Source organism: Citrus sinensis, chromosome 3 (genome assembly GCF_022201045.2).
Source record: "Citrus sinensis cultivar Valencia sweet orange chromosome 3, DVS_A1.0, whole genome shotgun sequence".
NCBI lineage: Eukaryota > Viridiplantae > Streptophyta > Magnoliopsida > Sapindales > Rutaceae > Citrus > Citrus sinensis.
In genome coordinates this window covers 34,965,259-34,978,329 of record NC_068558.1, presented here as the reverse complement: position 1 = coordinate 34,978,329, position 13,071 = coordinate 34,965,259, and the positions used below count along the sequence as shown (strand labels likewise).

Here is a 13,071-nt window from a genome sequence, read left to right as displayed (position 1 = left end):
TACGACTCCAAAGTGCTCACAACATTTTTCTCACCAAACTTTTCTCTGAATTTCCCATATCTGACTCCTTTGTTTGCGTTTTTCGAAATTTCTCTAAACTTTTCTATTTAAGATATTATACAATTTTTTTTTGGGTGAGACTAATTTAATTTAAATTAGAAAATCTTATCCTTTTTTTAATATTATTTAAACAAAATTTGTCTATCTTTCATTTTATTAGTCTACTTTCTGCCCATTAATTAAGACTTTTCGATTTCCTTTTTCCTTGAGATTTTCATTGACTACCTTTCAATAAACCATAAAATTACCGAGTCATTTATTGAATAGTCAGATGACCATATTTCAAAATATCAACTATAAATTGCTCTTAATATTTAATTAATAGTTGAAGAATTGTGATCACCGTGAACATCTACATAAAAATTATATTGAAACGCAGTTAAAAGATAAAAATAAAATAAAATAATACAAACATACACCCATAGGTTAAAAAATAAAACGAACCAATACACTAAAACGTTTTAGCTGTTGTTAGTTTTTAGTTTCATCACTTAAGTCCCATGTGCATAAGTCACGTGACTGAGGTAAAAAAGAGATTGTCACATTAAAGTTCGAAGTGCGGAGAGGGGTAATTAAGAATCTCCCATTGCATTGTCAAACCAAAAAGACACTTGTAAAAGAAGAAGAAGTTGTCCGTTTGAATTTATTTGTACATCCAACATTTCTCATATCCTGAGAGCCTTTCCGTATCAAATTAAAATAGTAATAGCAAAATCGTAGTGCACGTTCAATTAAACAACAAATAGTCTAAGAAGCAAAGAGAGGATTGCAAGTTCACAACACCATTATAAAGGATTCAAAATAAAACAGAATTCCCACACGAAAACATCAATGTAGAGATATTAACAATCCGAATTGGACACAAGAAAAACCCTTCAATGGATTGCTTGCCTTCCCAATGCTATATACTGTGCAAACTGCGCACTGGCCAAGAAAATGTTTTCAATTTAGTGTATTTTCAAAATGCTTATTTTCTCAGAATATAAATAAAAAATAAAAAAAAAGAATTCAATATGAAACAGCCCTCATATATGTCTTGGTTCCTAAACATTTTAGAGGTTTCTTACATGTTTTACCAGCATGATTAAAATCAAAGAAGAAAGCGAGACATAATGTCTCTAACATAATAAAATTACAAAAATTTCAAGAAAAAAAAAGTTAAAACATGTAATCTTCAGGAGCATATAATAAAAGAACACTTCCACAAATTACTACAATTTCATGCAGTAGAGATTGAAGAGTTGAATTCCACTTATAGACACAGACCTTTCGTTTTGTCTAATGTGAATAATGAAAACAACAACAGAGGATTAACTGATGCTCTGACTTATTAGCAGATTGCAATGAATTAGCAACTGATGCTTTGACTAATTAGTTCTGCCGCTAAGTTAAATAAAATAAGGTATTTTCAAAAGCAAAATGGAATACATAGATAAAACATCATCTTAAACAAATCACAATCTAGAATTAGAGCATTTTCGACATACCTAAGGAAAAAGAATATGTGAAAACGGGTGACTCATTTGTTAAGGAGTGTTGATTTGATCAGCTCTGAAAATTCTCTTGGGACTCGGTTCCAATTCCTCTTCATCAGAAGTTCCACTCGCGCTTGCCAAATCATCCAATTTCCAAACTTCGGTAGCAAAATTGAGAGTAAAAGTGTTGGCTTTGGTCTCGCTGGGATTTGCATATACTGGACATACTCCGTAACGCTTTATCCTGTGACGCTTTTGGTGACACTCAGCGAAGAACTTAAATGAGGCAGTTGTATGATGGTAACCATCAGGAAACCCAACATTCGAGCAAGGTTTAAAACCAAGTATGACATGATCTGAATCAATGGAGTATTTAAAATAGGGCAAATAGAAACCCAGATCAACATGTTTGGTTTTAGAGAGAGTCTTTATTTCTAAGTCGAGTTGACAGCTGACGTAAAAATCACTCAAACAATCACAATGAAGTTGCTTAAAATCAAGAACAGCACATAAAGCAAACCCGATTAAGTTTCTGCAAAAAGAGTGCGGTGGCAGTTGAATACATATCGAAGATCCTGAACTTTGATTGCTGAACCAGTCAGGAATTTCGCTCCCAGGTAAAACAATTATGGGTCCATCGACTTCAGAAAGTTTCTGTGAAATGTCATTTTAAAAAAGAAAGTTGTAAAATGAAAACCATGATTTCAGATATAACAAAGAGGGACAGAGTAAACAAGAGAGGGAATTTGATACCTCCTCGTTTGTCTTTTCATAGCCCAGTCTCAGTGATGCAATTGCCAGATGCTGAATTCTTAGTCGTGAATCTGCCAAAATCTTGTTGTTTGCTTTTCCATTCAGTTCCAAGCAGTTAGTAAACTCGAAATAAATTGTCGACGTCTTATATCTCCATTTGATACTTCGGTCAGGAGAGTGTTTGGATAGCTTTTCGAGTACGGATGCATCTAGTTCTTGTAGACATGACGGAATCTCTGGCAAAGATTGAAGCCCCTTGCAGTTCCTTGCTTTTAGTGATTCTAGACACAATGGAAGTTCTGGTAATGACCGAAGCGTGTTACAATCCCTCAAGTCAAGATATTTTAGACACAATGGAAGTTCTGGTAATGACTGAAGCATCTTACAATCCTTCAAGTACAGAGAACTCAGCTGCGACAGTTGCTTGATACTTGCAGGTAAACTCTCAAAGTTATTTCCACTTAGATTTAATGTTGTCAGTGAGGATAGACAGGCAATATCTTGTGGAATTTCCGTTACAGCGCAGTCACTTATATATAGAAATTTCAAAGAAGATAAACCCGATAATAATAATCGAGGCAATGATAGCAAACGCCTGCATCTACAGAAAAAAAGCATTCTAAGTACATTTGAATCTGCAACAGAGGATGGTAGTTGACTAATAGCTGACCCTACTGCTGCGATGAAATCCAAAGATTTTAAATTGCCAATGTTATCCGGCAACTTATCAAGTTTAGAACAACCACTTACGGTCAAGAATTCAAGCCCCAGTAGATTTTCAAATGAAGATGGCAGCTCTGTGATTGCCGTCCTTTCTAAATAGATGCGTTTTAAATGTTCCATTTCCTCCAAGATTTCTGGGAAACGCTCAAGGTTTAAGCAGTCATCAAGACAAAGCTTAACCAAAGATTTCAATTTACAAAACCTAGTTGAAATCCTCTTCAGCCGTTTGCAATCCCTCAAATCCAACTCTACAAGATCAGTTAGGCACTCTATTGATGATGGAACTTCTTCTATTGCAGACTGGCTTAAGTATAGCCGTGTAATTTTCCCAGAAATCTGTGGAAACTCTATGAGATTAACACAAGAGGAGAAATTAATAGTTACTGGACAAACAAAATGAAGATTGCTTGGAAAGGACCTAAGACTTTTGCAGCCCTTAAAATCCAACATACTGAGATACTTGAAATTTTGGATGGATGCAGGAACGTGAACCAAGTTTGTACAGTTTGAAAGATATATTCTCTCAAGATTTGGGATTTCTGATAGGTCTGGTATCCTAATGAGATGTTCGGAATGACTGAGGTCAATAGATTTTAACTTGAAAGCTTTCTGTAATAAAAGATATACAAAGACTATGTTAATTAAAATGCAAAATTGAAATCAACAATTAATTATATGCATATTTAAAGAAAGAAAATTTGATGTTTTAGTATTAGTACAAAACTTACCTTTTTCCCTTCCCAAATTTGCTCGACCTTACTAAAACGTAAACTCAGTTCTACAATGTTCTTTGGCTTGAAATTAGATGGCAGTGTTCTTAATGGATATTTATACCAGTGAAGATACCTCAAGTTTTTTGGAAGATAATCTATGCCGTCTGGAAGCTGCACTTTAGAGTCTTCAAGCTTCTCTTCAATGATCATACCTAGAAACTTGGGTACATAAAATTTGAGCATTCTCAAATTAGACATATTTGTGAAGGCTCTTGAGTCTAAATTGATGCCTTCTATTTTGGACAAATCCATAAATATACCTTCAATTGCATCGGTCCCCTTATAAAGAAAAACAAAGAATGAGTAAGCCTAAAACCCAAAAGAAACATTCATAAACTTTATTAACTAAGAGTTCTTTAAACAAAAACAAATTCTGCAATCTTTGATTTTATTTTTTTAATATATTAAATATCTATATGTGAGAAAAGAAAATTTTAGGGACCATCGCAAAATTAACTAACCAAAAAAAAAAAAACTCTGAACACTGTTCAAAATTTCAAAAACTTCTCTAATTTAAAAATCTGTTATCTTGATATCTAGAAGTTGAGAAGATAGGGCCTATTTGATTGGTATAAGATTTCGATATTTTTTTTTTTAGTGGATAGAATCCAAAATGTTAGTTCAAAATTAGGGAAAAAAATGAAAGTCACTTTTTTTTAGCTAAAAAAAGTGACATTTGAGTTAAAAAAAAATTAAGGTACATTTGAGATAAAAAAAGTGATTGGAGGCAGAACTAGGTGGGCCAATCAGTCCATTTTATTAGCAACTGTCACTTAAAAAAATAAAATTATACTCTAAACACACTTACATTTTTGAAAAAAAATATAATTTTATTGAAGTAGAACTAGGGGGGCTAATCCTCATAGCACTCACTTTGTTCTGACACTCTTCACAAAATTTGAAAAAATAAAAAAATTATACTCTTCACACACTTATTCAACATCCCAAAATTGATAAAATGTGGAGTTTTCTCTAAAAATTTAAAATTTGAGACTTGTTCTCTTGACACCCTCAGTCATTAATTTTACCTAATTATGGTTTTTATGATTTTGGTTGTTTTGTTCATAAAAATGCTTTTACTAAAGGATGTTCTGGTAATAATAAAATTTAAAAAAAAAAAACATGGGTGTGCTGGTATGGTTGGAAAAATATGAGTGCATAACTCCAAACAAATAAAAGACATACAAAAAAAAAGGAGGATTCTTACCTTATTATGCTTTAGTACGCGGCGGATTTCCTTAGGATCCCACAACCTGCTGCGTTTGCCTGGCTCTTTCTGAGATTCTTGGCGAACAATCTGTCGCCCCATTTCTTGCAATAAATCATGCATTTGCAAGCAGTTATGTGATATTGTTATAAGTGACTTATCAATAAGTACACCCAAAGCATAAGACTCAGAATCATCAAGTATCCTCATCAGAATATCTTTATCCTCTCCCTCAAAGAAACACGCAATATCTAGAAACATACTCTTCTCCCTGGGAATTAATTCATTAAAACTAATCTTTAATATATCATAAATATCATGAATTTCAGATTCACAAATCCGATTTAAGTCATCCAATACATTTTCCCAATGGCTTTTCCTCTTGAGGCACAGGGAGGAACCCAACACTTTAAGAACTAATGGATTGCTTGTGGCATACCATACAACCCTCCGTGAGTGCCAGTTGAGATCTTCAGGACAATGATTTTCTTCAAAAGCGAAGTTACAAAATAGCTCGAAAGCCTCATCAAATTCCAATCCATTAACCCCATATATTTTCTCCTCCTCCACCCCAAATTTTTCGAGGACTCCTTTATCCCTAGTGGTTACAACAATTCTACTTCCTGGACCATATTGATCAAGCCCTCCAATCAAACCCTCTAACTGTCCAACTTTATTCACGTCATCGAGTACGATCAACACCTTCATGCGTCGGACCCTCTCTTTCGTAAATTGTGGAATATTGGGACCCGCTACTTCAAGCTTTTCACTTAATATTGTTGAAAGCATTTGCTTTTGTAGATGTTCTAATCCACCTCCTGTTTCTGAATTTCTCCTAACATCTGACATAAAGCACCTACCTTCAAACTCACTGGAGAATTGATTGAAAATAGCTGTGGCAAGGGTGGTTTTGCCTATACCACCCATTCCCCAAATTCCAACAATTTGGACAGTATCCGACAAATCCATACACAGAAATGGTTTAATCTGCTCAATTCGTGAATTTAATCCAACTAGGCCATTGGATGAGTCCGTTGAGACTGTTATTTTTTCCAACTTCTTCAAAATATCTTCGACAATCTTGTTTACAAGTTGGGCATCATGCCTAATATATAGGTGCAAAGATGCAAAAGCAATTGAGTCAATTCGGGTCAAGACACAAACGGAGAAATGATGAACGAGAAATGAGAGTTACCTGAATTTCGTTGATTCGTGGCCAGCTAGATGGGATGTTTCTCTTAGTGCATACCTCCACTTCTGAACGATTTCTGGTTTCTCTTTGAACTGTTGTTCGAGCTTATCAAAACCGTCCCCAAAAATTCCAGTTTGATGTCGCACATCGGACGGACTTACGTTATAGAAAACTGGAATAACGATTTGGCCGTTTGTGTTCTTGCATTCTAGAATCTTGACAAGTTCATTCAGGCACCATTTTGAAGAAGCGTAGTCCTTTGAGAAAATGATCAACGAGATTTTTGAACCTTGGATTGCGTTCAAAAGGACAGGTGAAATCGCATCTCCTTGCCTAAGCTCTTCATCATCAATAAATGTTCTGATTTTCTTTCTTTCAAACAATGAATCATAGAGATGGCAAGTAAAGCTTGCGCGAGTGTCCACCCCTCTGAAACTGAGGAAGACGTCATAATTGCAAGATGAAGAAGAAGCCATAAAGATTTTAGAAATTAATTTGGTGACAGAGACAGAGAATTAATCTCGATAGTCGACAGAGGAGATGTAAGAACGAAATAGATAAAATTCCAATAGTACGTAGATGTATGATTGAAAATGTGTGAAGTAAGTAAATAATTGAATGCCTGGAGCTTGCTTTCTTTCTTTTATTCTGGAAATTTCTTGGGGCTTTCGTATACATGGTTCATCGAGTAGAGAAACGGAATCATGATACTGGATAGTTGCAGGCAGAAAAGACAAGCATTCATTAATATTAAAATTTGATGCAACCAATAATCGGAGGAAATTAATGATGATAGTTCTGACGAACAGCTGGAAAATAATGACCACTTTTTGTCTGTTCTTGAGAATTCTGAGAAAATTGACTATAGCCGTGATTTTAACGTTGTTAGTTATTCGAAAAAGGGCATTAAATTACTTGCCGGCTGCAAGTATTGTAAGAGACATTATCACCGACTGCATTAGTTTTTATTATGCTTCTTTCGTTAAGTTATGCCTTAATCTTTTCTTTTTTTATTGTATTTATTTCTTTCGATTGGAGGTTTTGGTTTATATCCCCCTCCACATATATTTTTCATTATTTATTTTAAATGACAGGCAGGGAGTCCCGCCTAACCCCCACCAATAGAATGGTATTCTGCTTTTTATAATTCTCTGTCACTGCTCTTAACTTTTCATATTTTATACAATTTCTCCGGTGAGGAACTTCCAAATTCCAATGTCACCACCTCACTTTCTCCGTTGTATTGAAATAATATTATAATCTGGGTAAAAATTTTAAATTTGTAATGAGACGGATGGCTTTCCACCATGTACTTAAATAATAATAATAATTAGTTCTGTTAGTGATGCTCAAATTTGTAGCACCGGCAGTTTTTAAGCCCAATGAGAGAATTTGTCTTGAAAAGTTGAGGGCAAAAACTTTGAGAAAGTTAGTCTTGAAATTTTAGTTTTTTTTTTTCTAATTGCCCTTACTCATTAATAGGTATGAATAGATAAGAGAATTAAAAAAAAAAACCTCAAATTTAGAGCATAAATACACATATCCTCCTAAATGACTAATTTTTTAAGTAATTTACATTCTAAAAGCTGTTTTCAACACTCATTTATTTGAAATACTCATTAGTAAAATTTAAAAAATTAAATTTTATTTGAAGTACTCTTTGAAATGCCAAATCAATCCTTCATTAAACTCATTTCATTAAATATTTTGGTTCTTTTTACACCCACAAAAAATAATCCAAAGAATCCAATATGTTAAATATTTTCTTTTTCGATTATCACTTTTTTCTTTATTATTTCTTGTTTAATCTATCTTATTCTTATCGTCATGTGTGTGTGATACAATATTGCTAGAATTAGCTGAAATTTTGACACCAACTTTTGATCAGTGTCATTTATTACTCTTTGTAATTTGTTCAGAACTTTCAAGCCAAAACTCTCTCTCTCTCTCTCTCTCTCGTTTTGTTTTGTTTTGTTTTTTTTTTTATTTTCCAAGCAGCAACATGCTTTCTGTTGTTACTCCCAATTAATGTGTTGATTTTCCATGAATGAATATTTATCAAAAGTGAGAAATTTCTAGTGTAGATTGGATTTGGCATTACAAGAAGATAATTTTAAGGTTTAAGAGATAAGGTAAAGGGTGTTTAATGGTGTATAAAATGATAAACATTACATTAACTAAAATTATATTGTCCTTAAGAGTAAATTATAGTGAAGGTGAATTACAGTAAAATTATTTTAATAATATAAAATTTCATTAAAATATGAGTATTTAAACTAAAATTTACAGTGGTAATAACATCCGATATGAATCCAATGCTGAGTTAAATTGTTTAGCTTAACTCTTTATAATTTTCTACCACACGTATATGTATAGCAACATAAGGTTAATATTAAATTAAATGTTAAAATTTGCCTACGGCCTCAATGCATAGCTCCATTAAGAGGAATTTGTAAACCAGGTAAAAGCCCATTTAGTCCCTGTTTTTTAAAAAATGCCTCGAAACATCCCTGCCGATAAAGTATTGATACCCCTATCGTTACTTTTTATTTTTTTTAGCTTACTTTTACGATATTACCCTTTTATAATAATTTTTTTGTTTGGACATTAATAAAAAGAAAATAATTAAATTACCAATTTAACCCTAAAAGATAAAAAATTATATTAATTTTTTGTAAGCACTATTTGCACATTTGATAGTTTGCATAGAATTTTTGACAATTAAAAATTAATATAATTTATTTAGGGTAATTTAATGGTACAATTCTCACAATTGAAGAGGTGCAACATGTCAAAGGCCTAAAGACGAATCTATTGTCTCTTGGACAAATAGACAGTCATGGGGTGCAAAACTCATGTTGAAAATGGGATTATGAAGATTGTTAAAGTCGGGCTTGTATTGATGAAGGAAGAAAAGGTCGGTGCTAATTAATTAATGCTTAAAGGAGAAACACTACAGGAGGCTGATGCTTTTGTCACATCAAATAGAGAAGAGTCAACGATGATGTGGCATCTCAAACTTGGCCACATGTCAGAACAAGGTTTGAAGATTCTCTCTGAACGAAAATTGCTTCTAGGGCTCAAATCAGTAAGCTTATCATTTTGTGAGCATTGTGTTACAGGTAAACAACATAGATTAAAATTCAGTAGATCTATTGCTAGAAGTAAATGCATTCTAGACTTAGTTCACTCTGATGTTTGGGAATCACCAGACATATCCATGGGAGGTGCAGAGTACATCGTGACTTTCATTGATGATTATTTCAGGAGATGTTGGTGTATCCAATTAAGAAAAAGTCAGATGTATTTCCAATGTTTAAAGAATACCAAACGTGGGTGGAACTTGAATCTAGCAAAACGATCAAGTGCATGAGGACAGATAATGGTGGAGAGTATATAGACGGTGAATTTCTTGCTTTCTGTAAGCAAGAAAATATTCAAAGGCAGTTCATGGTAGCATACACTCCTCAACAAAATGGAGTGGCAGAGCGAATGGACATGATTCTTACAAAAAAGATAAGAGTTATGTTGAGGATTGCTAGTCTACTTAATTCATTCTGAGCAGAAGCAGCCAAAACTGCTTGTTATATAGTAAATTGGCTGCCATCCACAGCAATTGGGCTAAAGACAACGATGGAGATGTAGACTGGAAAGCCAGTTGGTTACTCCTACCTACATGCATTTGGATGCCATGTGTACGTGATGTACAATACCCAAGAAAGAACAAAGTTAGATCCAAAATCTAAGAGGTGTATCTTCTTGGGTTATGCTGATGGAGTAAAGGGGTATCGTCTGTGGGACCCCACTACCCACAAGATCATCATCAAAAGAGATGTTATCTTTATAGAAGATCAATTTTAAAAAAGAGATGAGGATGATAGCACTGTCAAAGAAAAGTCAGAGACTGTACCGGTCGATGTGAAAATAATCTGGAAAAAGAAGATTCAAATTCTTCTGAAGCAGCACCAGAGCACGAGGAACAAGGATCAGTCGAGTCTGAGGCTTCAGAAGTTCGTCAGTCAACTCGTGAGAGAAGACCGCCAGCTTGGCATTCAGAGTATGTCACAGAGATCAATGTTGCATACTGTCTTCTAACAGATGATGTAGAGCTATCAACTTTCCATGAAACTTTAAACAACTAAGATGTTGCTTTGTGGATGATAGCAATGCAGGAAGAAATTGAGGCTCTACACAAGAACAAGACATGGGAACTTGTACCACAACCACATGGAAGAAAAGTCATTGGTAACAAATGGTCTGTAAGATCAAACGTGATGACAATGACCAAGTGGAGCCGTATCGTGCAAGATTAGTGGTCAAAGGATATGCTCAGAAAGAATGTATTGACTTTAATGAGATATTTTTTCCGGTGGTTCGACTCACAACTATTGTGTAAATTTTATTGAACTCGCAAGTGTACGAATCTATTGTAGAATGGATTAATGGTGACGAGTGTCGATCCCACGAGGAGGTGAATTTTAATCATATGTAGAATTAATTTTGCATGAGGGTGGTTGGATTTGTGGTGGAAGTGATTTAAATTATCCTAAAATTTGAATTAAAATGGCAAGAAGAAATTGAAGAGAAATCTATTGAAATGACGTACTTAGGTATCTGGATCCGTATCAACATGCACCATGGACTAAATATTCCTTATTAATGCCAATTAAATCATGAGGGGGGTTTCTACACCTCATGAACCATGCTCTAATCAATATGGTGCTAAGGGCTTATCGTACCAAATAATAATAATCTTGTACTAGGGAGCCGGTGAAACCAAGGCGGTATTTAGACAAGATTATTATTATTTGTCGACGAGAAGTCTAAACATTCACAAAAACTAGAAGGGAATAGAAAATAAATTTACCAAATAAAGCCCATAACACATGTTGAGACTTCACATTCAACCCAAGCTTGAAAGAAAATTAGCTACTCATAATTGAACTAGGGGCAAAATAGGAATTTATTAAAATACATAGAAAATATAAGATGGAGAAGGAATTACAGAAAATAAAGCCCAAAAATGGATTCAGAGATGCCAAATTAAGGGGGAGAGGTCATCTTTTTATAGATGCATTGAGTAAATCATGGCCATCGCATTAAAAACAGTTTGGACGCTCATGATTGCACTACGTCATCAGTCAACAGTACGCGGTTTGAACAGTGACACGGTTTGACCATGTAGTTTGAACAGTCAACTAGTTTGAACAGTGACATGATTTGGTTGAAAATAATCTTGTGTAATGCATGTACCGTACGCGAGATTTTTGGTTCACTAATATGCTGCCACGTCATCGATCAACAATACATAAGAATTTTAGTCCAACAGGATCATGACATCTCTTTAGTTAATGCCACATCATCGGTCAATGCCACGTCATCGTTCCGTCTATGTAAACAGTGTCGTGAACAGTAACGTAGACAATACCGTACATGTGAATAGTACCGTATATGTGAATAGTGATATTTTTCATTTTATGCTCCTACTAAGGTTTTCAACTGTCCTGACTTCAAAAGTGATGTCTGTTTTACCGTCTGATTTATCATTCATTGTGAAATGACCATGATGCCCCTAAAATACATAAAATACTTAATTAAAATAAAACACGTAATTAAATTACAAGAAGGTTAAATACATAAAAGTAAGGGTGTTAGTAAGACTTGAAATGTAAAATGACGATTTTCTCCTTTATAAATATACATTTCTAACACTCAACACACCCCCCAACCAGCTTATTGCTAGTCCCTAGCAAATAAAGCGAAAACAAAATTCAAATCCAAAATGATTTTTTTTTAACAATCATGTTTATTCAATCAGACAAACGATATTAATCAAATAAAAGTATAAGCATTATCTCCAGTTTAAAGAAACATCACACCCACATCAACCATCCACATGAATTAGCCCATTAGACATTGTCACAGCTACTTTCAAGAATGACATGTTAAACCCCAAAATCTCATTGGAAATAGTGACACTCTCACAAAGAAATTAAATCTAATAAAAATAGTCACTCCAATGAATAGTAATTGAGAGAAAATAATAAAGAAGTGATATTACATGCTCTCACCAAGATGAAAGAAATATGCCCTCTGTTTAGAAATAATACGATCTCAAGTCAAATAAAAATGCTAGTCAACCCAATTTATTTATTTATTATTTTATTTTTTTATGTACCATTACAACTTTTTAGCCCATATAACCAGCTTCTACTTCAGACTATAGTTCCCTAAAATGAAGAAGGACTTTTGTTAGGACGTAACGTAGGCTAGGGATATGGCTAACAAAGGAGGGAAAATAAGGAAAATAAAGTGTATGTTTGAGAAAAATGCAGAGATATTTTTATTTATTTTTTTATTTTTTTTGGGAAGTTGCAAGGTGGATTTCACTTATTATTTTTTTAACAACAATTTTTTTTGTTTTTGTTTTTTTTTGTTTTTTCTTTTGTTTGGCACAACTTCACTGAACAAAATAATTATTTACATTTTTCTCAAACATAAATAGGTGATGAAACTTATAAGATATCGGGTAATACTCCAAATCGGAGTGGGTCAAGATGATAAGTTTGACAAAGAAAAGTTTTTTTTTTTTAAAGCTCAAAAGGGTTAACTATGGATATTTCACAGAAAGGAGGCTAGAAAGGTTCAAACAGATCAAAGATGGCCTTTCCATCGTCTTTTAGGGCTCTAAATAATCTTCCATATCTACTAGTTAGATGGGCCTCCAGATGTAGCAACACACATTTTTTTCTTTTTTAATTTTACACATTTTTTTAAGGGTTAACTCAAAAGAAATCTAGAGATCGTGTATAAAATAATAAACTGCTAAGCTGTATGCAAAATGGGCTAAAGGGTTATTCTCCAAGAAAAATGATAGGCTCAAAAACC

At 33.8% G+C, this 13,071-nt stretch overlaps 2 protein-coding genes across 2 annotated transcripts; both read right to left on the bottom strand.

Moving 5' to 3' along the window:
- Window positions 1-878: 878 nt before the first annotated feature.
- LOC112498273 (disease resistance-like protein DSC1) lies at window positions 879-3,639 on the bottom strand. Its single transcript, XM_052436162.1, has 3 exons — window positions 2,289-3,639; window positions 1,548-2,189; window positions 879-984 (listed from the first exon to the last, which is right to left on the bottom strand). The coding sequence occupies exons 1-2, from the start codon at window positions 3,459-3,461 to the stop codon at window positions 1,587-1,589; spliced, it is 1,776 nt and encodes a 591-aa protein (XP_052292122.1). The 5' UTR covers window positions 3,462-3,639; the 3' UTR covers window positions 879-984; window positions 1,548-1,586.
- LOC112496111 (disease resistance protein RPV1-like) lies at window positions 3,562-6,695 on the bottom strand. The gene is made up of 3 exons (XM_052436161.1): window positions 6,187-6,695; window positions 4,992-6,096; window positions 3,562-4,063 (listed from the first exon to the last, which is right to left on the bottom strand). Exons 1-3 carry the CDS (start codon window positions 6,657-6,659, stop codon window positions 3,695-3,697), a joined length of 1,947 nt encoding a protein of 648 aa, XP_052292121.1. The 5' UTR covers window positions 6,660-6,695; the 3' UTR covers window positions 3,562-3,694.
- Window positions 6,696-13,071: the final 6,376 nt, after the last annotated feature.

Coding starts and splice junctions, on each gene's coding strand:
- LOC112496111 (XM_052436161.1), bottom strand. CDS start 6,659: ATGGCTTCTTCTTCATCTTGCAATTATGACGTCTTCCTCAGTTTCAGA. Junction 6,097..6,186: donor CACGAATCAACGAAATTCAG/GTAACTCTCATT, acceptor CCTATATATTAG/GCATGATGCCCAACTTGTAA. Junction 4,064..4,991: donor GCGTACTAAAGCATAATAAG/GTAAGAATCCTC, acceptor TTTCTTTATAAG/GGGACCGATGCAATTGAAGG.
- LOC112498273 (XM_052436162.1), bottom strand. CDS start 3,461: ATGTTGGATTTTAAGGGCTGCAAAAGTCTTAGGTCCTTTCCAAGCAAT. Junction 2,190..2,288: donor ATGAAAAGACAAACGAGGAG/GTATCAAATTCC, acceptor GACATTTCACAG/AAACTTTCTGAAGTCGATGG.